This window comes from Cajanus cajan, chromosome 1, assembly GCF_000230855.2.
Source record: "Cajanus cajan strain Asha chromosome 1, NIPB_CcT2T_4, whole genome shotgun sequence".
Classification (NCBI taxonomy): Eukaryota; Viridiplantae; Streptophyta; class Magnoliopsida; order Fabales; family Fabaceae; genus Cajanus; species Cajanus cajan.
The window spans coordinates 87088773-87109121 of record NC_138517.1 but is presented as its reverse complement, the minus strand read 5'-3'; the positions used below and the strand labels follow the sequence as shown (position 1 = coordinate 87109121).

General features: G+C 36.4%; 3 protein-coding genes across 3 annotated transcripts; 2 read left to right on the top strand and 1 right to left on the bottom strand.

Annotated features, from left to right (window-relative positions):
• The first annotated feature begins 3153 nt into the window (after window positions 1–3153).
• Window positions 3154–6806, top strand: LOC109811535 (receptor-like protein kinase HSL1). The gene is made up of 2 exons (XM_020375299.3): window positions 3154–6043; window positions 6290–6806. Exons 1-2 carry the CDS (start codon window positions 3439–3441, stop codon window positions 6679–6681), a joined length of 2997 nt encoding a protein of 998 aa, XP_020230888.1. The 5' UTR covers window positions 3154–3438; the 3' UTR covers window positions 6682–6806.
• A 3128-nt stretch (window positions 6807–9934) lies between these two features.
• On the bottom strand, window positions 9935–13882 carry LOC109811519 (uncharacterized). Its single transcript, XM_029274025.2, has 3 exons — window positions 11744–13882; window positions 10762–11006; window positions 9935–10606 (listed from the first exon to the last, which is right to left on the bottom strand). The coding sequence occupies exons 1-3, from the start codon at window positions 12100–12102 to the stop codon at window positions 10365–10367; spliced, it is 846 nt and encodes a 281-aa protein (XP_029129858.1). The 5' UTR covers window positions 12103–13882; the 3' UTR covers window positions 9935–10364.
• A 3979-nt stretch (window positions 13883–17861) lies between these two features.
• On the top strand, window positions 17862–19157 carry LOC145955974 (uncharacterized). The gene is made up of 2 exons (XM_083071527.1): window positions 17862–18445; window positions 18815–19157. Exons 1-2 carry the CDS (start codon window positions 17862–17864, stop codon window positions 19155–19157), a joined length of 927 nt encoding a protein of 308 aa, XP_082927653.1.
• The last annotated feature ends 1192 nt before the right edge of the window (window positions 19158–20349 follow it).

The window sequence follows — 20349 nt, the reverse complement described above, 5'->3', positions numbered from 1 at the left end:
TGTAGGCTAGTCACGCGTCATTATTTTGTGATTGTTTGATGTGAGTTACATAATGAGAAATACCATTATTTTTCTTGTTGCAAAATACTTGTTGCGTTAGTATTTCTTTTTCCCTCTGACTAGACTGATAATCAATACAGATTACTTAAGAGATCATTTTTGTTACTAATGGATTTGCACATGCTGCATCTATCGCTAATTGCCAACTCATACAAAAATTTCAATTAATTAGTAGTTAAGTTGACACCACTACGATGTACCAACCTTCTGTAGATCTGAAAACTCGTATCGGGAGTTGCAACCTTGACCTCGAGGGTAGTACGAGTATATCTTGTGAGTATATTTGAGGAATGATTCATATATCTTTAATTAAATGATTACTAATTCTCTTAAAGATCAAATCTAGTAATCCACGTGACATAGACTTAACAAAACAAATCTTCACAATTTTTTTTGTGAATTCTCGATCAAACTTAATTAAAAGTTTTGAATTTGAATTTCTTGAAATGTAATAACATTTAAATTTAAATTAAAAGAAAATAACTTTATTGTTTATCATGTCATGGTATATATATATATATATATATATATATATATATATATATATATATATATATATATATATATATATATATCAAATATTTAATGTAATATCAAGTGTTATTGGTCTTAGGATGTTTTTCTCATGCTTTTTTTCCCCTTTAAAATTATACTTAAATAAATAAAAATATGAAAAGTTAACATTGGATTTTCAAAAAAATTTAAAATATTAATAAAACATTCATTATATTTAATGTTTTATTAATATTTTTATTTATAAATATTATATTTCCTTATACGCTATTTTAATTTGAGACAATTTTCACTCCTTTCATCCGATGTCATCAATTTTGGCTTGATGTAAGTAAGACCAAAACTCTCCTGATTGAAGTTACATTCGACACCATGAAAGTGAACCCGACATGATATTAACTCTGCACTTATGTAGAAATTAAATATGCCTAATCCACTTGAAAATTAGCAATCCAACTGCACGCAAAAAGGAATATTCCTCATATATAACATGTAGAACTCCTTTCTAACTTCAAAAACAACATGTAACCACTATATTTCAACAATCATCATCTTCAATTAATGAGCAATTTCAAACAACCAAAAATCAAAGTACTTCATCAAATTAAAGAATTCAAAACTTGCACGAACTCCAACAACAAAATCAACATGAAATTCAACAAACAATAAAAAAATTTCCTTACCTTTTGTCAATTTGAATCGAGAAGAGAATGAAAGAAGAACGAACTTCCACATGACCTAAGGCTTAAGACTGTTGACCAAACTCATGATGAAGATTTAGTTTATATTTTGATAATTTTAAAAAGTGCCTCTCATAGTTAAGAGAGTACAAAATATATTGATTTGTTTTTATGCTTTGGTATGCATGTCTACTTTGTGTATTGTGAGTAATTTAGTCATATATCTCTTGTTAGATGATGGTTGATGATGAAAAGGTTTTAAAAATGATTTTAAACTTAAAAATCAAGAATTTGAGTTTGTCACTCAAAATGATCGATTATCTACTTAGAATAATCGATTATTTACTCTGTTTTCTCATTATGAGAAGCACATTGTAATAACCAATTATCAATATGCAACAATCAATTATTTTAGAATTGGTGCTCTTTGATAATCAATTAAAGTGTTATTGACTGATTTCTAGATTTATCAAGAATAAAATAATCGATTATCCATGTAAATAATTTCAATTACAAAGTCCTATAAATATCAAATTTTAAACCTAGATCTTTTTCAATTAAAACATTTGCATCTTTGTGATTATCCTTATGAAAAAGACTCTTTGAAAAGCTCGATTTTATTTGTGAAAGAATCTTTTGACCCTTTGTGGATAATTTCAAGAAAGGATTCAATAATCATTATCATCCAATTTAAAAAAAATACTAAAATATTAGGAGTTTTGTGTAGTAAGTGACTAAAAAGACATTTTTTTTCATGTTTTGTAAGAAAAAAGTGAAAAAACATTAAAAATAAAAAAATAAAGTGAATGAAAATAAATAAAAATACACTAAATAATCTGAATATTTGATTTAAGTGAAATAAAATATATTTTATTAGATTTTTTATTTAATAATTATATTATTGATACAAATTATCCATCATCCTTTTTTTATAATTAATCTTTTATCGAAAAAATTTAAGCGATTACTTTGGAAAAAATTTCTGATATAATCATATTTTTCTCATGAACGAGACTTGAATCGAAGAACTTGTTTCAGTAAAGTGAATCCAATATTTCTCATTCTTGAATTGTGGATATTAATTTACAATTTTAATCCATTAAGTAATTTTTACTATAAAAGAAAACATTTGATTAAATAGGTCCGTGACGCGAATTTTTTACTGGAATAATTTTTTTTTAAAAAAAATTACAAGAATGATCACCGTGCAGGATTATTTATCAAGATAGAACCATTTACTGTTCAAGCTCAGAATTCGGTTCCCGGGGAACCGAATTCTGAGCATCAAAATGTAATTTTTTTTATTTTTTCAACTCAGAATTCGGTTTCCGGGGAACCGAATTCTGAGTTGGTTTTAAATTTTTTTTTTTTCGTGTATGGGGCAAATTTGGGCTGATGTGGGAAGCGGAACGACCCGTTCCAAAAGCAGAACGGGCCGTTCTGCTTAAAGAAACAGAGTGCAAATTCTTTAAGCAGAACGGGCCGTTTCACATTCAGAATTTGCACTCTGTTTCTTTAAGCAGAACGACCCGTTCTGCTTTTGGAACGGGCCGTTCCGCTTCCCAAATCAGCCCACATTTGCCCCAGACACGAAAAAAAAAAAAAATTAAAACCAACTTAGAATTCGGTTCCCTGGGAACCGAATTCTGAGTTGAAAAAACAAAAAAATTACATTTTGATGCTCAGAATTCGGTTCTTCGGTTCCCGGAGAACCGAATTCTGAGCTTGAACAGTAAATGGTTCTATCTTGGTAAATAATCCTGCATAGTGATCATTCTTGTAATTTTTTTTTAAAAAAATATTATTCCAGTAAAAAATTCCCGTGACGCTTGGCGCTCTTATTTTTAATCGTATGTATTATTTAAACCTTTTAAAATTGAAAATTATATGCATTTGCATGCACAAAGCGACACCTACTTGGCTACTTCCCATTCCTCATCTGTTTCCACGGTACGATCTTGGTTTGTTAACCATTTTTGGTATACCAAATAGAGGGTATATGGTGGTTAATAAAATCAGGTGCTGCCCTGCGATTTATCTAATTTGAGTTAAGTTTTGAGGAAAGTGGTGAGAAGTGAGAAGGTAGGAAGATTGTGGTGAACCATGAAATCTGAGACTGAGAGATCTTTATAGAAAGTAGAAACCATAGCATGCCCATTGCCCAAGCAATACAGAAACACAAATAATGGCGCTGCTTCTTCCTCTCTTCCTCTTCCTCTTCCTCTTGGGCCAGTCCACCACTTGGGCCCTAACCCAGGACGGCCTCTACCTCTACCGCTGGAAGCTCTCCCTGGACGACCCCGACTCCTCCCTCTCCTCCTGGAACAACGGCCACCCCACCCCATGCAACTGGGCCGGCGTCACGTGCGGCCCAACCAACAGCACGGTGAGCTCCCTGGACCTCTCGAGCTTCAACCTGGCAGGCCCATTCCTCCCCTCCCTCCTCTGCCGGCTCCCCAACCTGAGCTCCATAATCATGTACAACAACTCCATCAACGAAAGCCTCCCCCTCCAAATCTCCCTCTGCACCTCCCTCACCCACCTCGACCTCTCCCAGAACCTCCTCACAGGCCTCCTCCCCCACACCCTCCCTCTCCTCCCCAACCTCCTCCACCTCGACCTCACCGGCAACAACTTCTCCGGCCCAATCCCCCCCTCCTTCGGAACCTTCCCCAAACTCCAAGTCCTCTCCCTCGTCCTCAACCTCCTCGACCACACCCTCCCCCCCTCGCTCTTCAACGTCACCACTCTCAGAACCCTAAACCTCTCCTACAACCCCTTCCTCCCCTCCCCCCTCCCTCCCTCCCTCGGCAACCTCACCAACCTCCGCACGCTCTGGCTCACCGCTTGCAACCTTGTCGGCCCCATCCCGGACTCCCTCGGGAACCTCCCCGACCTTCGCTTGCTCGACCTCGCCCTCAACAACCTCCACGGGCCCATTCCCTCTTCCCTCACTCGCTTGACCAACCTCAAACAGCTTGAGCTCTACAACAACTCCCTCTCCGCCCACTTGCCTCAGGGAATGTCCAACCTCACTTCCTTGAGGCTCTTTGATGTTTCAATGAACCATTTGACTGGCCCCATTCCCGATCACTTGTGTCGTTTGCCTCTCCAGAGTCTTAACCTCTACGAGAACTCCTTCACCGGCCAGTTGCCGCCGAGTATAGCTCTCTCGCCCAACCTCTACGAACTCAGGCTGTTCGGGAACAAACTCGCCGGGGACCTGCCGGAGGATCTCGGCAAGAATGCTCCCTTGGTGTGGCTTGACGTTTCCTCCAACCGTTTCTCCGGCCAGATTCCGGCAACTGTATGCGAGAAAGGCCAGTTGGAGGAGCTTCTCATGTTGGAGAACGACTTCTCCGGGGGGATTCCGCCGAGTTTGGGCGCGTGTCGGAGCTTGACGCGTGTCAGACTGGGGAATAATCGCTTGTCCGGTGAGGTTCCGGCGGCTATGTGGGGTCTTCCGCATGTGTATTTGCTTGAGCTGGTGGGTAACTCGTTTAACGGTTCCATCGCGAGGACCATTGGCGGGGCGAGGAATTTGTCGCTGTTGATTTTGACCAACAATAGCTTCTCCGGTGTGATCCCCGACGAGGTTGGGTGGTTGGAGAATCTTCAGGAGTTTTCTGGTGGTGATAATAAGTTCAGTGGGCGGTTGCCTGGGAGTATTGTGAAACTTGCTCAGCTTGGGACTCTTGATCTTCACAGCAATCAGCTCTCCGGGGAGCTTCCCAAGGGGATTCAATCTTGGAAGAAACTTAACGACTTGAATTTGGCCAATAATGAGATGGGTGGGGAGATTCCTGATGAAATTGGGAGTTTGTCGGTGTTAAACTTTCTTGATCTTTCAAACAACCAATTTTCTGGGAATGTCCCTCTCGGGTTGCAGAATTTGAAGCTCAATCAGCTCAATTTGTCTTATAACAGGCTTTCAGGGAGACTTCCCCCTCTGCTGGCTAAGGATATGTACAGGGCTAGTTTTATGGGTAATCCTGGCTTGTGTGGAGATTTCAAAGGTTTGTGTGATGGGAAAGGGGAGGGTAAGGGTAAGGGATTTGTGTGGATTCTGAGAACTATTTTTATAGTTGCCTCTTTGGTGTTTGTCGTTGGTGTGGTCTGGTTCTACTTCAGGTACAGGAATTTCAAGAATGCTGGAAGATCTGCTGATAAATCGAAGTGGACGTTGATGTCGTTTCATAAACTGGGTTTTAGTGAAGATGAGATCTTGAATTGCCTCGACGAAGATAATGTGATAGGAAGTGGGTCGTCTGGGAAGGTGTACAAGGTTGTGCTTAGCAGCGGAGAAGCCGTTGCTGTCAAGAAGATATGGGGTGGGGCCAGGAAGCAAATAGATAGTGGGGATGTGGAGAGGGGTCAGTTTCATCAGGACAGTGCTTTTGATGCAGAGGTTGAAACTTTGGGCAAAATAAGGCACAAGAACATTGTCAAGCTGTGGTGTTGCTGCACCACTAGGGATAGCAAGCTGTTGGTTTATGAGTATATGCCAAATGGAAGTCTGGGTGATTTGCTGCATAGCAATAAAGGAGGGTTGTTGGATTGGCCAACTAGGTATAAGATAGCTGTTGATGCTGCAGAGGGCCTCTCATATTTGCATCATGACTGTGTTCCTTCAATTGTTCATAGAGATGTGAAATCTAATAACATCTTGTTGGATGGGGACTTTGGTGCAAGGGTGGCAGATTTTGGCGTAGCTAAGGTAGTTGATGCCACCGGGAAAGGAACTAAATCCATGTCTGTCATAGCTGGGTCTTGTGGGTACATTGCACCAGGTTAGCAGAAATTTCATGTCATTTACTTCGTGTTCAGTCTTATTTTGATAATATGAGATACATTTAATTGTGCTTAACTATTCATCGCAGCTTTACTATAGATTAGTTTTAGAAAGCTTAATGTGTAAAGCTAGGCGTCTAAGTATATGTCAAATGGTTTCTTTGTTTTTCATTATTTCTTTTGCAATAATGATCAGCTGCCATGTCTCTATGGAGCCAAACTGACACGATTCTTTCATTCTGCAGAATATGCATACACTCTTAGAGTGAATGAGAAGAGTGACATATATAGCTTTGGTGTTGTCATACTTGAGTTGGTTACGGGAAGGCGGCCCATAGACCCTGAATTTGGGGAAAAAGACTTGGTTATGTGGGCGTGCACCACCTTGGATCAGAAAGGCGTGGACCATGTGCTTGACTCCAGGCTTGACTCTTGTTTCAAAGAAGAAATTTGCAAGGTCTTCAACATTGGCCTCATGTGCACTAGTCCTCTTCCAATCAACAGGCCTGCAATGAGAAGAGTGGTGAAGATGTTACAAGAGGTGGGCACAGAAAACCTAACAAAACCTGCCAAGAAAGATGGGAAGTTGTCCCCTTATTACTATGACGATGGGTCAGATCATGGAAGTGTTGCTTAATTCAAGTTCTTGCAAGGGTTGGATTATTTGATTCATCAGAGAGGAGGGGAAAAGTTCTAAGCTTTTTTTTAACTTAACACAGCCAAATCCCCTCTTTTTTTTTTTTTTTTTTTTTTTTTTTTTTTTTTTTCAATCATGATTTGCTTTACAAAAGTTGGCTAAAGAAAAGGGAAGAGAAATTTTTTTGGGGTTGAAATTTGAAAATAGAGTGAAGTTCAAGTTTTTGCCCTCCGAGTTGGTCGACTTCAAGGCGCGTCCCTACTAAATTTAAATTGGTGTTTGCATTAATACCTCTTGTATTGAGAAATGATATTCTCACTGTAAAAAAGCTGAGTCATGTGACCCATCTCTGGCATGGGTCAGATGAATGTAAGAATTGTAAAATCAGTAGTGACTTCTAAATTCTAATAGAAAATCATCCCTATAGTAATTTCAGTTAATATCAATCACGTGATAGAAAAATGATCAGCAGGACCAGGGAGTGGATGTTCCAGCTTAATTGCTTTGACTATTCGTATAAAAATTTACGTCTCACTGTGCCCTCAGATGTGCTGCGTACAGCTATGGGAATTGAGTTAATGAGGTGGTTGGGCAGGCCCTGTCCTTCGTGGGCCCTCTTGTGTAATTGCAGGGTGTGTTGCTGTTGCCTACAACTAGTGGTCTAGCGTTACTTCTGTCTGTGATAAATGATGATGGGAGATGGTCATCCTTTTGTATAATAATTAGTCCATTACAGCAGTGATCTTTTAGCTGAATTCAGCACTGGAATCTTGCCAAATCTTGGCTAATTCTTATTCTGGCCTCTGGTTATTTTTGACAACCGTTCCATTGTGTAAAGAAAAGGTAACTGAAATTATTGCAAGATTGATGAAAGATTGTCCTTCTGAAATACACTTAAAGTTGTCTGTAAAAAGTAGCTGAGTTAACCAACAGTGGAGTGAGATACGACGCTGTTTATTGCTGGTTTTGTTCGTTTTCTGATATGCATTTCCACTGTATGCAGGCGTCTCGCTTTCTGCTCTGTAGTTGCTTCTAAATGCATCACGATTCACCCGAGTTTTAATGGCTCATTTAGTTGAATGACTCCTCAAACGTGACACTGCCACATTTAGTTCAATGGCTCATTTCGCAGCACTGTACGCAATGAATGAGTGCTCAATGCCAAGACGATTCCATGGGTCATAAATGGTTCGGTTCACCTTTCAGTTACAACTCACAAGGGAGTGATGCACAAAACCCTTCTCGCATGTGAAAATTGAATTTATAAACTTATAAACACAATTGAATAAGGTTTTCTGAAATTTAATTTTAACAATACAACTATTAAATTATTTGAACCGGCTTCACAGCGGAGATTGAAATAGTAGTAAGAGGATTCATGATCGATTCTCATTGTTGTAATCTTATATATTGATAAAAAAAACTATTAAGTTATTGGCATTATTGCAAAGGATTTTTACTCGTAGGAATTGGGGTATAAAAAATGCAAAATAATAACCTGTTTTAATAAATTACATGAATATACACGCTCAAAAACTGTTTAATTGGTTTTCAAAATACATGTTTGCTATTCTCTTAAGAATATCCGTGCAAATGTTCTCCCGCAAAATCCTAAGAAGAATCAACATCTACACAAACATGGTTTAAATTTTCAAGCGTATCTTTATTTTATAAGAATCCATTTTAATCGCAAAGATGATGCACATTAAATTTAATTTAAATTCATTATTTATAGGCATATAAATTTATGTGAAATGATATTTATACGAATTTTTTTTACAAAAGAAAATAAATGACAAAGAAAACAAATAAGATAGTGAGAGAGAAATGAAATTTGACTGATATATTATTTCTACAAAGGACTAGCCTATTTACTATTTATATGTATGCATAATAGCTGACCAATTACAAAAGAAAGAAATAATAGACAATAATTTTATGCGTCTATCATTTTTAATTAAATTTTTATTATAATCAATGCCAAAGAGATTAAAAAAAAGTGATGTACGAATCGTTGGAATTGCACGTGTATCATTCATTACTATTAAATTTAATGTAAATATTTATATTTGAAACATATACATTAAAATAAATAAGTAAAAAACAAATTCTTATTAATTTTTAGATTTGATAGCATTGTCTATGACCGGTAAAATCAACATTTACCGTCAGACAGAAATTCAATAACAAAATTATTTGTATGTTTGTGAATTTTAAGAATTTCATATATATTGATGTTGAAAATTACCAATGTGATTATTGAATTAAAATTTTATCATGAAACATACTAGCTGATTGGCAAATTTCACTCTTCGTAAATATTTGACACTTCATATTATATATATATATATATATATCAGATACTATAGGTATTCTTTAAGGAGACAGTTTTGCTCTAATCGCTAAGACTAGTATGAGTTAAAAAATTCTTTCTTCGAGTATGTATTAATATTTTAAAAATAAATGTAAAAATTATATTACTGGCTTGCCTACTCTATAAACACAAAGCGCTACTTTTTTCTTTTTCCTTGACATAGATTTGGAATCCTCGTTGGTAAACCAGGGATTAACATTCAGGCTGAAGATGATATTTATACTGATTTGGTCAAACCATGTATTTGTATGTAAAGTTTGTCCAAGACTAAGCCTACAGTTTACTGTTGTTATGATAAACTGTTGAGTGTAAATATCACTAAAGTCAATATAGTGGAGGAGATTTGAATAATATACACGGTGTTACATTGTAACTGTTGTCTTAAAAAAAAATATGTGGAGAGAAAATATGTATTTTGGTAGATTTAAAAATTCAGCACGTCGGATAATGAAATCATGATTCGCAATATATATATATATTAATATTATATTTTTATATTATCATATTATTAATTATAATAAAACTAAAAAAATTGAATAAGAAAAAGAGAAATTCTATTATTTTTTAGTTAATAAAAATTTTAATTTATAATTTTATATATATGAAAAAAATAATTTGGCATCCCCAAATTTTTTGTTTAAGTTCCGCCACTAATCATTCGGTCCCTCTAGGACTACAGGCATCTGAACAAGAAACCATGACCAAGTGATCAATTTATGTATTATCTGTGGAGTCAAAGCACATTGACTTTGTTTTTTTTTTTTCAAACTACACAGACTTCACTTGATTTGGCAACTACGCTTTTTCAAAGTTTTTGGCAGTTGTTTACTCTTAAAAAGAAATAAAAGGAGTCCTTTTCAACCAAAAGATTTACTAAATAGATATATAATGCCCTCGCTATTCCATATTCAACACATTCAAAACTTTAATAGAAATTGTTATCCTAAAAGTGAATGTCAGAGTATTCAGTATTTTACTTTCAGGATATCTCATAGAACTATAGAAGACAATGTCCAAACATGAAATTCTCAATGAATCAACAATGACACAGATCTCTTGCCTGTTTGTTGAAGCAATGCAAATATGTTAAATAAACTCAGTCCCTCTGAATGTTTGTAATAATATGAAGAAGCACAAAATATGTAATATTGATTGCTAATATGCAAAGAAGAGAGAGGCTTTGCTGCATGAGTCCGTGGTATGAAGCAAAAATTTACTGCCATACAGTATTATAACGAACCAAAATAATCTCTTGCATGAGGCTCAAATTGAAAGGAGATACGCAGATGTCAAAGCATGATAGCACTCTTCATGAGACGCATTTACGTCTTGCAAATGTCAAATAACCTGTGTGACCTCGAGCTTCAGAACAAGGTCTAGCCATGACAAAAGAAATAGATGGATTGCTGCTGAGTACATAGTTTCCATCAGAGCATTGTCTCCTCTTGCTAGGAAGAGAACCATTAGAACCATTGCCATCTCCGCGTAGGCTTTCCATTTTCCCTTCACGAATTTCAAACGTGCGTAAAAGTACCTCAAATGTCCTTATATCTATTTACATAGGTAAAAAAGTACATGAGAATTCTGTCAGTCTAGTACAAATTACAGCAAGTTACATATATAACATGAAAGAGAAAGAAAGCACACAAAAGATAATGAAATAAGAAAATAGAGAGGGGGCAGAAAGAAGAAAAACACAAAACTACCTGTGAAGTAGGTTCGGAGTGTTTCGCATGATCGTTGTACTTGTTCAATACAAGGAGAGAAAGAGCACACTGTGCCATCATGTCTTAACATCTTGGCTGCTGAAGAAATGGCAAGCCAAGGTTGAGGTAGATCCAAAAATATAGAGTCGGCCATGCCTATAAATTCATCAGGAAATCCTTCACCCTGGATGTCCCTAACTCCCACAGTGACTAAGCTGCTTAGACCTGTCCTCTCAAAATCATCCCTACAAAGAAGAAAAATTAAGTGAATATATGACGTAGGAATAATTCAACATTCTGCATAAACCTTGTGAAAAGGGAAAAAAAAAAGAGTAATGTACAGGGCAAAATTGTAAACTGGATTCTAGATCCATTTTTCTCCACCACATCCCAAAATGCTAAATCCTGTTGAGAGAAATCCTTAGTTCCTTACATAATCTAAGAACATAGCCTAGTACTAGTACATCAAGTAGTACAGAACAAAAGCTAGCATTTTAAATTATGAAGTATCTGATCACTGAATATCTTGCCCAAAATTTCATAAGAATAATAAAACAAAAGTTTAAATTTCATCCACGGCCAAAGTAAATTTATGCTGTCATCTAATTATACGTTAGCACATCATTTAAAGAGTGAACTTCTTGAGAAAGATTGAGTCAAATTTCTTTCGATGATTTGACACACATGATTGGATGATAGTGGAATCCATAGAAAGTATACCAGAAGACGTGGATGAAAGCTACATACAAATATACTAAACATCATATTATGTCAAATAGAATTTTCAAGGTTTTAAAAAATAGTTTGCAACCGCAATTTTGACCGCAACATGGAGGTTTTTGGACTCTACTGCAATTGCGGCCACTTTTGCCATCGATTAACCACAATATTAATGATCACAAGAAAACTACAACTGTAACTCAGTTTAAAACCTTATCAATTTCTATAAGGAAGATCAAAATATTTATGCCTTATTTGTTACCTAGCTGATGCAGCCCTTTGTTCATGGAAATCAAACGTATAGACGTGTCCTGAAGGAGCAGCTGCCCTTGCAAGTGAAGTAGTCAACGATCCACTTCCAGTTCCAGATTCAAGAACCAAGCTACCAGGAACAATCTCCAAGTACATGATAACAAAGCTAATATCCGCAATGTAGAGAATCTGAGTCCTGTGGTTTAATACCAGAGTCCACAATTCTGGTGTGGGAGCTAACAAGTACACAAAACTACCCTTACTGCTGAATACTTTAGACCCAAACGGCTTTCCTATCCATTCTGAATGTTTAAAAACACCAAAACGATTCTGCAGGACTGAACCCTCAGACACTGTCACAGCCTTCATGTTGTCATGCCTTTCATAAACAATAACCAAATCTCCGTTACTAATTGATTGGTTAAATGATAACTTTTTGCAGGGTGACAGGCCAACATCTTCACTCAAAAGGAACTATTATCTGATAATCAAAAAGGAGAGAAATCAATAACAAATGAGAGGTGTAATTGGAGTTTAGCATTCAAATCAAAACTGAAGACAACATTTGTAGGGCCCGCTAGTCCACCCGTTCCTCCACCATAGTATGATATTGTCCGCTTTGGGCCCAAGCCCGCACGGTTTTGTTTTTGGGCTCCTTCCCAAAAGGCCTCATACTATGTGGAATGGTGGACACTTATAAACTAGCCAATGTTCCTTCGTTTTACCGATGTGGGAACCGTTGGCTCTGATAACATTTGTAGGGCCCGCTAGTCCACCCGTTCCTCCACCATAGTATGATATTGTCCGCTTTGGGCCCAAGCCCGCACGGTTTTGTTTTTGGGCTCCTTCCCAAAAGGCCTCATACTATGTGGAATGGTGGACACTTATAAACTAGCCAATGTTCCTTCATTTTACCGATGTGGGAACCGTTGGCTCTGATAACATTTGTAGGGCCCGCTAGTCCACCCGTTCCTCCACCATAGTATGATATTGTCCGCTTTGGGCCCAAGCCCGCACGGTTTTGTTTTTGGGCTCCTTCCCAAAAGGCCTTCATTTTACCGATGTGGGAACCGTTGGCTCTGATACCACTTGTAGGGCCCGCTAGTCCACCCGTTCCTCCACCATAGTATGATATTGTCCGCTTTGGGCCCAAGCCCGCACGGTTTTGTTTTTGGGCTCCTTCCCAAAAGGCCTCATACTATGTGGAATGGTGGACACTTATAAACTAGCCAATGTTCCTTCATTTTACCGATGTGGGACTTGGGATGAATCCCAACAACATTAACTACAAACTCCTGCAATCTGTTTAGTGCCAAACCTCAGAGACAAAACTTGACCATAAAACTGCTGAAAATTTGACCTATCCTGATTCTCTTAATAAACTAGGTTAGCATCAATGAATTTATAATTTTTTTTCTTTTGTTTTAAAATACGGCTAAACTATAACACCGTTCCCGTTATAATGGTAGTGTGAAGTGTGTTCCTAGCACAAAAACTCTTTTTTATTTTCGAAAGAACTTTGAAATCCTGCAATTTAGAGTGGAACAAGAAAATGGAAATATGAGTGACAAAAAATGGACACGTTGTTTGGCATGAAGGAATGGAGAAACGAAGCAGAAGGTGGAAATTTTAATCTTTGTTGGTAAAGTTGAAAACTTAAGCCTACTAATTAGTGGGTTTACAGGCTGAGGGAATTGGGTTGAGAAGCTTACTGTGTTCCACGGATCAATAACGGCACTCACCTAAACGAGGGGCTCTTAACCTAAAACGAATTATCAAAATTACGGCTATGAGACCAAAGTTTTTCTTTATTCTACAGACCATAAAATTAATTAATGCCCTTTCGCATCTTATTTTAACGGTTCAAACAACTTTTTTAGCTCGACTTTTAATTTAAATTCACTCCAATATCACTTATATTTGAAATATATGGAATAAGATGAGCTTCATACAAATTGAGTTAAGATATATTTTATAAAAGATTGAATGATCAATGTAGTTTACGTAATTGTAACTTGCTCTTAATTTATTCTTTAAATTTAAAAAAATTAAAGGAAAATTTGAAATTAATTTCTGTTATATTTATTAATTTCTATCAAGAATGAAAATTTAAAATAATGAATTTTCTTAGATAATAATTTTTTTTCCTTCATCTTCTTCTTTTATATACCAATTTTTTTATTTGCTTCTCGACAAATTTAATTTGTTATAAAATATTTTTTATATGTAACGTTTCTTCTCTTTTTTATCATCTTCGTCCAAATTTCATTAATGATTTTCTCAAGTACATAATTTAGTTATAAAGTGTTAACGATATTTAAAAACTAGCGACCACATCCATAATTTCAATGACTATATTTAATCTTATGCTTACGTTGAAACAACTCTTGGGACTAGTAGTTAGTCACACCACAAGTCTCCTAATGACAATTTCTATTGTCAGAAATTGTATAGTTAAAAATAATTTAAAAACATAATTTTAAAATTTGTATAATTGAGAATAACTTGAAAAATTAATTAGTACAACCTACATTTTTAAGATGCATTTATTTGTCAATAATTTATCACTCAAGAATTTTACAATTAATTGTGTTTAACTCAGAGGAATTTTGGGATAAGTGACCTTGTAGAGAATTTTTTCAAATAGTATGAGTAAAAACAAAACACAAAGATTTTGTATTGGTTTGTGAAAACAATTATTAAGACATACAAACATCTAAAAAATAATTACTTACATAAAATTCTAATTAATAATTATGAACAATTAAAAAGTTGAATGAAGCATCATTATGTGAAATATCATACAATCTATAAAACATCAAATAGGTATTACAGAATTTTTTACATGAATAATTTTTTTTAAAAAATAATTACAAAAGTAACATTTGTACAACATTATTTACTCAACTAGAATCAATCACTGTTCATGCTCGGAATTCGGTTCCCCGGGAACCAAATTCTGAGCTTCAATATTTTTTTTCCTTTTTTTTTTGTGTTCAGAATTCGGTTCCCCGCGAATCGAATTCTGAGTTGTTTTAATTTTTTTTTTTTTTTTTTTTGCGTTTGAGGCCCAGTTTGGTCGAATCTGGGAAGTGGAACGGGCCGTTCCAGAAGCAGAAAGGCCCGTTCTGCTTAAACACATAGAGTGTTATTTTTGAAATTGGAATGGTGCAGAACGGACCGTTCCAATTTCAAAAATAACACTCTATTTGTTTAAGCAGAACGGGCCGTTCTGCTTTCGGAACGGCCCGTTCTACTTCCCAGAAACGCAAAAAAAATTAAAAACAACTCAGAATTCGGTTTCCCGGGAACCGAATTCTGAGCACAAAAAAAAAGAAAATTTGAAGCTCAGAATTCGGTTCCCGGGGAACCGAATTCTGAGCATGAACAGTGATTGGTTCTAGTTGAGTAAATAATGTTGTACAGATGTTACTTTTGTAATTTTTTTTAAAAAAAATATTATTTATGTAAAAATTTCAGGTATTACACCTATCCTTCTTCTTTAAACCTTTTGGAAATGAAGTTGGAGGCATAGGCCCACCCTTGTTGCTGGGCTAAGGAAAATAAGGAGAAGTTCTTGTAACTTTGCTTCAAGTTTGGTTTTTTAATGCAAGTTTCTAGATTTATAATTGGAATCTCAATGTTTTGTTGATTGGCGAAAATAGTTAAGATTTTTACAATGTTGGGCTTTAATTTGAAATTAACTTTGGGTTTTTTTTGGGAGTTGGTAAGTGGAGTGTTTTTCATTTAACATGCTTACATGAGTTTGACTATCTAGTTCACTAGCTTAAGCAAGAAAATGCACGATTAAGAATGAAGAGGTGTTTAATGCTGTTTTATATTTATATGTATTGACATGTTTTGTGTAGTTAAATTAAGAATCAATGATGTTTATTAGTATGAGTTAGAGAAGATTAAGAATAGAAAAAAGTTGCAGACAAAAGAAATGGGAGGAAAGGGAAAGACAAAGAAAAAAGAATTATTGATGATTTTTTTTCTCTTAAATTTTTATTTTGGTCTTGCTGGTTGGAAGTCACATATTAAATAGTTGATACCTATGCCACATTTAACATGTCAAGTAAGTACTATTAACAATATTAAGTAACATACTTGACAGTAAAACTAATATGAATTACGCATATCAATTTTAAGAACTTGTTTTTAATTTTATTAAATTTTTGGACCAAGCTAAGCTTGAGTTATAAGTTCATGGACTAAATTGATCATTTATTCTTTATAATATATTTTTGAATCAATATTATCATTATAAATATAATATCATATTATACAAAATATTATTTTATTAAACTATTTTTTATTATTAATACACAATCATTAAAAAAAAATATACTTTCAAAAAAAAATATGGAACTCTCAACTGGATTAAGATCATGACCCAAAATAAAATATGAATTTGTCTTCAAAATGTATAAATAAGTCCAAGTGTATACTTTAATTTATCACCAAACTTAATTTGACAATTTTAGTATTAGCTTCAGTTGTTGAGTTGGTTTATATGTTCCTTCTTATGCAAAGTGTCTTTAACGTTAGTAGCTCAACGTCATTACTTTATAAATGCTTCAAGAATTTTGAATATTGATTAAGTGTATTGAATAAATTAATTGAAAGTAATTCTAACTGAACATTTGTTATCTAATTAATGCTGGTAGCTTGAGTATTCATTTGGGGTGCACTATTCTTCTAAGAAAGGTTAGAACACATTCTATCTCCTTAGCAGCTTAGTCCTTATCATATTCACAAGTATTACGACATTTAAGGATTGTTAAAATATGGTGAAGTAATGCAAGCCCTTTTACTTTATATATCTTGTACCCCGATTGAGATTTATGTTAATTATATGACAGTAATAAGATATGAGGTTGAATTAGCTTGAGCTTTGATTATACATCTGACAATATCATGTACTTATTATTGAATCTGTTGGAATTTTCGCTTTCTATAATGAGATGACAGACAGTAGAGTTTCTCTTCTTTGAGTTATCACAATCCTTCTACCAAATCCAGCAATCAGATTCTTGGCTGTCACTTGTCACGATTGCAAAAAATAATAAAGTGAAGAAGCATCATAGCATAAAAGATTCATTATATCCTATGGCATTAATTGGTGGGTCTAATCCGAGCAAAGAGCCAAGCCCAAGATGATCATGAAGAGGGCAAGGGCCCCAATGTAGTAGTAGGCTAATATGCATTTTTGTGGTTTCCATTAGTATCCTGTAGCCGTATAGCTATGTTTATGGCGCCAAATTAAAATTACTTTATCTCCACCATTCCAGATTCCACCGCAGTTCCCATTCTTCTCTCCTATATTCCATCAATTCAATTGATAACGAAAGATAAATGCTTCGTCCTCTTATTCTTCTTATTCTATTATCACTTTCAATTATTGTTCAGATATTCTTCATTCTTTATATAGTACTCAATCAAATACCAGAAATAAAAATTATTTCATTCTAAACATTTTCACGAACAACAAGTATATATACTATTCCGTAAGCTGTCTCTACCACATGTCCTGTACTCCTGTTTTTCAGATGGAATAAAAAAGACCGTGCACAAAATGTCATAAATAATACGTACTCCCAGACAAAATAAAATGTAAAAGAAAGGAGAAGAAGAAATTAGTTCACAATGAACAAATTTTGGTGGAACTACAGAACCCATGCATGGTGTGTCCCACTAACATTACTGATTACGTACACACAAAAATTGGTGAGCTAAAAATAATATTAGGTTGTCGTAACTAAATGCTTTTAGGTTATAGTAGTATAATTTAAAATGTGGTTATATATTTTATGAAACTTAAATTAGGAGTTTTGTTTTGCTTGGTATTCTTAGAATAATATTAATGTGGTTAATTATGAGTGGCATTTAAAGATGCAAACGTTGTTATTCTTTCTGCTATAAATAAGTGTAATATTTCATTTGCAATATGAATGAGAATACAAAGAGTTTATTTGCTCCCAATTTATGCCTTTTGTTCTTAACAAATTGGCATCAGAGCTTGAGTGCGTGAGGTGAGTGTGAGCCGACCTGGTGTACCCAGCCCGAGAGAAGAGTGTCAAAAAGTCTTGTGAGGTGTGTGAGTGGAGCGTATACACTCAAGAGAGATGGCAGGTTTAACTAATGGAATTCCACTACCCAAGTTGACTAAAGATGTCAACTACGATAACTGGAAGCTGCAGATGAAGGCCCTTCTCGGCTCCCAAGATAACTGGGATGTGGTTGAGAATGGGCACGAGGAACCGGTGACTACCGAGGGGTATATAAATGCCCAACTGAATGCATTGAAGGTTGTTCGAGCAAAGGACAAGGCAGCACTGTATTTGCTGTACCGAGCTGTTGACGAGTCAGGTTTTGAGAAGATAGCTAATGCTAAATCTTCAAAAGAGGCATGGGATATACTCGAGAAAGCAAAAAAGGGAGATGAACGCGTGAAGCAAGTTCGGCTTCAAACCCTTAGGGGCGAATTGGAAAACATGAGAATGAAGGAGTCCGAAGGAGTATCCGAGTTCATTACTCGGGTGGAAACTGTGGCGAACAAACTAAACAGGAATGGAGAGAATCTTCCCTCAAGCCGAGTTGTGGAGAAGATCTTAAGGTCATTGACAGATGACTTTGAGAATATAGTGTGTGCAATCGAAGAGTCCAAGGATTTGTCAACGCTCACTGTCGAAGAGCTTACTGGGTCCCTGTAGGCGTATGAGCAGAGAAAGAAGAATAAGAAGGAGAAGGGGGAGTCTCTTGAACAGGCTCTCCAGGCGTAGGAAACAATAAAGGAGGAGAAGGTGCTCTATGCTCAGAGTACTAGAGGCCGAGGAAGAGGCAGAGGCCTAGGCGATTGAGGAAGAGGAGGACGAGGTGATGAGTATGTCGGCCAACAGGCTCGGCGTGGCCGAGGTCAGGCTCGGGGAGGCCGAGGTCAAACCTGGGGTGGCCGATCAAACACAAATAACAATATTGAATGTTATAACTGTGGAAAGTATGGACATGTTGCCAAGGAGTGTTACTCGATCAAATGCTACAATTGTGGAAATCTGGGTCATATTTCCAAAGATTGTAGGTCCGAGAAGAAAAAGGAGGAACCAACAAACTTTCTTGCCGAGGAAGAAGATGAAGGAGTGTTGCTGGTGACAACCGTTCTAGAAACCGAGATCAAACCGAGCTGTTCTTCCGAGATCAAACCGAGTTGTTCTGATAACTCAGTTTGGTACTTGGACACCGGCGCAAGTAACCACATGTGTGGTGACGAGCATTTATTCAAAATACTTTCAAAGGAGGAGCTCGGATCCGTTTCTTTCGGCGATGCTTCGAAAGTAGCCGTCAAAGGCCGAGGAACGATCTGGTATCAACAGAGAAATGGGAAATCGGAGAGATTAGAGATGTATACTACGTACCTGATCTAAAAAGCAACATACTGAGCATGGGACAGTTAATGGAGAAAGGGTAGTCGGTTCTGATGAAGGACCGAGAACTACAACTGAAGGATAAACTCGGAAGACTCATTGCCCAGGTAGAAATGAAGAAAAATCGCATGTACAAACTTGAGCTGAAAATAGTTCAAGATGAATGCATGAAACTTGATTTGGAGGATGAGGCCATGAAGTGGCATCTGCGGTTCGGTCATCTTCACTTTGGGGGGTTGACCGAGCTGGTGAAAAAGGAGATGGTGTTTGGACTTCCTAAAATGGAGTTTGAAAAGAAGTTCTGTGAAGAATGTGTGATCGGGAAGCACGCGAGGACTTCTTTCCCAAGGAGTTCTGAGTACCGAGCAAAGGAGCAACTCGAACTGATCCATACCGATTTGTGTGGGCCAATAACTCCAGAATCATTCAGTGGTAAGAAATATTTCGTCTCTTTCATTGATGATTTCTCAAGAAAGACATGAGTTTATTTTTTGAAGGAGAAGTTAGAAGTGTTTGAAACCTTCAAGAAATTCAAAGTAATGGTGGAGAAAGAAACAACTAAATTCATCAAAGCAGTCCGATCTGACAGAGGAGGCGAGTTCACTTCTGTTGAGTTCAACAAATACTGCGAGGAACATGGAATCAAGCGTTTCTTGACTGCCCCATATTCTCCGCAGCAAAACGGTGTAGCGGAACGAAAGAATCGAACTATTCTTGATATGGTTCGATCTATGTTGAAAGGGAAGAACATGCCAAAGAAGTTTTGGGCAGAGGCGGTGCAGTGTGCAGTCTATGTGCAAAATAGATGTCCACAGGCATGTAGACACCCAATTTCGTCCGGGAGCATACAAACAAAGATATGGACGTCTATCATCAAAGAGTTGGAGCTCCCAAGCATGTAGACAACAAGACAAGACATCAGAATGCCTAAAGTCCAAATACATTGATTTTAGTGGTCCGGAACGGGCTGTTCCAAAATCGGAACGGCCCGTTCTAAGTCACAAAAAAGGCCTAAAAACCTAGTCTGGAACGGGCCGTTCCAAACCAGGCAAAAGGCCTAAAAATAATAGGCTAGAACGGGCCGTTCCAAAATCGGAACGGGCCGTTCCAAACCTAAAAAGGCTTACAAAAATCTTAACCCGAATGGGCCGTTTTGAGATATCAAAAGGGGGCTAAAATTTGTAACCCAGAA

Excerpts from the sequence above, each read along its gene's own strand:
- LOC109811535 (XM_020375299.3), top strand. The coding sequence starts at position 3,439 with ATGGCGCTGCTTCTTCCTCTCTTCCTCTTCCTCTTCCTCTTGGGCCAG. Across the intron at positions 6,044-6,289 it reads TTGTGGGTACATTGCACCAG|AATATGCATACACTCTTAGA; the intron begins GTTAGCAGAAAT and ends TTCATTCTGCAG.
- LOC109811519 (XM_029274025.2), bottom strand. The coding sequence starts at position 12,102 with ATGAAGGCTGTGACAGTGTCTGAGGGTTCAGTCCTGCAGAATCGTTTT. Across the intron at positions 11,007-11,743 it reads CAAAGGGCTGCATCAGCTAG|GGATGATTTTGAGAGGACAG; the intron begins GTAACAAATAAG and ends TCTTCTTTGTAG. Across the intron at positions 10,607-10,761 it reads ACTCCGAACCTACTTCACAG|ATATAAGGACATTTGAGGTA; the intron begins GTAGTTTTGTGT and ends CTATGTAAATAG.
- LOC145955974 (XM_083071527.1), top strand. The coding sequence starts at position 17,862 with ATGGCAGGTTTAACTAATGGAATTCCACTACCCAAGTTGACTAAAGAT. Across the intron at positions 18,446-18,814 it reads GAAGAGCTTACTGGGTCCCT|GTCCGAGAAGAAAAAGGAGG; the intron begins GTAGGCGTATGA and ends CAAAGATTGTAG.